Below are 2,327 nucleotides of genomic sequence, written 5' to 3'. Positions count from 1 at the left end.
ATTAGTGATACATCAAAAGGCCATTTGTGGGATATACAAAATATAGTAGGAAACAAATACCTAAGAACAACAGAAACAAGGATCAGTAATATTTTTTTGAGTAAGATGCTATTTTTTTTCTATGTAAATTTATAAGAGCTGGAGCAATAGCACAGCAGTAGAGCGTTTGCCTTGCGTGCAGCCAGCCCAGCTGAGCTGGGTTCGATTCCTCTGCTCCTCTCAGAGAGCCTGGCAAGCTTCTGAGAGCATTCAATATGCCAAACACAGTAACAAGAAGTCTCACAATGGAGACATTACTGGGCCCGCTCGAGCAAATCGATGAACAACGAGAGGACAGTGTAAATTTATAAAAATATTTTGCTGTATTGTTAATTTCTTTTTATTTTTATGTACAGTCACCACACTTTACCACACCAAAGTGCCCAAGACCCTCCACTATTGTCCTTATGTTACTTTTAGATCAACCCTTCCTTTCTAAACCCTTCCCTCTTTGTTTCAGCAATCTAAATTTTTAGACTCACAACATCATCAGCACATATGAAAAATGAACCTACAAACCATATCAAGTGTAACTTTATAGCTGTTGAATTCATCCCCTTTTTTATAAACAAAATTTTGAAGATTTAGATGATCAGGAAAGATTCTTCATTTCAACGATGCATCATTTATGGATGACTTGTGTGTTAAGTTTTATTGTCAAGTACATGTTTTAAAAATGAATAATATTGAAATAAGATGCACTGGTCTCATGCTCTCTGTCAATTCCATCTCGGTCGCTTTTTTACTTATTAATCTGTTACTTTATTTCTCATTGCTTCAGGACATCTTGTGATTCCCACCTGACCTTTATGGACAACAACACAGAAGTGACAGAATTCATCCTGCTAGGACTTACTGATGCCCCTGAACTTCAGGTTCCCCTATTTATCATATTCACTCTCATTTATCTCATCAGTATGGTTGGAAACTTGGGAATGATTGCTTTGATTCTCATTGACTCTCATCTTCACACTCCCATGTACTTTTTCCTCAGTAACCTGTCTCTGGTGGACTTTTGTTATTCCACAGCCATCACTCCTAAGGTCATGTCTGGACTGCTTAGAGGAGACAAGCTCATCTCCTACAATGCATGTGCTGCTCAAATGTACTTTTTTGTAGCATTTGCTACTGGGGAAAATTATCTCTTGGCATCCATGGCTTATGACCGCTATGCAGCAGTGTGCAAACCACTGCATTACACCACTGCCATGACACCAGGTGTGTGTGCGTGTCTGGCCATAGGCTCCCACTTCTGTGGTTTCCTAAATGCCTCGATCCACATCAGGGACACATTCAGTCTCTCTTTCTGTAAATCCAATCTAATCCATCACTTTTTCTGTGATGTTCCAGCTGTCATGATTCTCTCTTGCTCTGATAGGCATATTAGTGAGATGGTTCTTGTTTTTGTAGCAAGTTTCAACATCTTTTTTGCTGTATCTGTTATCTTGATTTCCTATCTATTGATATATATCACCATCCTGAAGATGCACTCAGCTAAGGGATACCAGAAGGCTTTATCCACCTGTGCTTCTCATCTCATTACAGTCTCCATTTTCTATGGAACTGTCATTTTTATGTATGTACAGCCCAGTTCTAGCCATTCCATGGACACAGACAAAATCACATCTGTGTTCTACACCATAGTCATTCCCATGCTGAACCCCCTGGTCTATAGTTTAAGAAACAAGGAGGTCAAAAGTGCATTCAATAGGGCAGTTGAAAAGGCAAAAGTATTGTTTGGCTTCACTTTTTAAATTTATATGACCCAAACTGACCTAGTTTCCGTATACTCAGATCTTCATCAAAATCCAGTGACTCACATTTTAAGACCTACTTGCTGCTAAATTTCATCTTCAAAAAACTATATTGTCGGGGCTGGAGTGATAGCACAGCGGGTAGGGCATTTGCCTTGCACACAGCCAATATGACTGATACAGGTTCGATTCCCAGCATCCCATATGGTCCCCTGAGCACCGCCAGGAGCAATTCCTGAGTGCATGAGCCAGGAGTGACCCCTGAGCATTGCCGGGCGTGACCCAAAAAGCAAAAAATGTATATATGTATATATATAGTCTAGAAAAACTAAAGCATTATATCAAAATATGTAGATTTTCAAAGAGACTGATCAAGGGTAATCTTAAGAATTATGAAAATTATGGTATCCTGTTTTTAATAAATCTTATTATATTTTATTTAATCACATGTTCATATTTGCTTTACCATATTGCAATGATAGCATATATGTAAAATAGCTCACATATTCATGAATGGAAACACATTAAAATGCT

The 2,327-nt window shown here is 38.5% G+C and overlaps 1 protein-coding gene across 1 annotated transcript; it reads left to right on the top strand.

The window, feature by feature from the left end:
• The first annotated feature begins 845 nt into the window (after nucleotides 1-845).
• Nucleotides 846-1,793, top strand: LOC130041756 (olfactory receptor 5B2-like). The gene has a single exon (XM_056133991.1). The coding sequence runs from the start codon at nucleotides 849-851 to the stop codon at nucleotides 1,791-1,793; it is 945 nt and encodes a 314-aa protein (XP_055989966.1). The 5' UTR covers nucleotides 846-848.
• The last annotated feature ends 534 nt before the right edge of the window (nucleotides 1,794-2,327 follow it).

The sequence above is a fragment of the Sorex fumeus genome, unplaced genomic scaffold (genome assembly GCF_029834395.1).
Source record: "Sorex fumeus unplaced genomic scaffold, SorFum_2.1 ptg000007l, whole genome shotgun sequence".
NCBI lineage: Eukaryota > Metazoa > Chordata > Mammalia > Eulipotyphla > Soricidae > Sorex > Sorex fumeus.
Note: the sequence above shows the minus strand (reverse complement) of the source record. Positions and strands in the feature narration are given on the sequence as shown.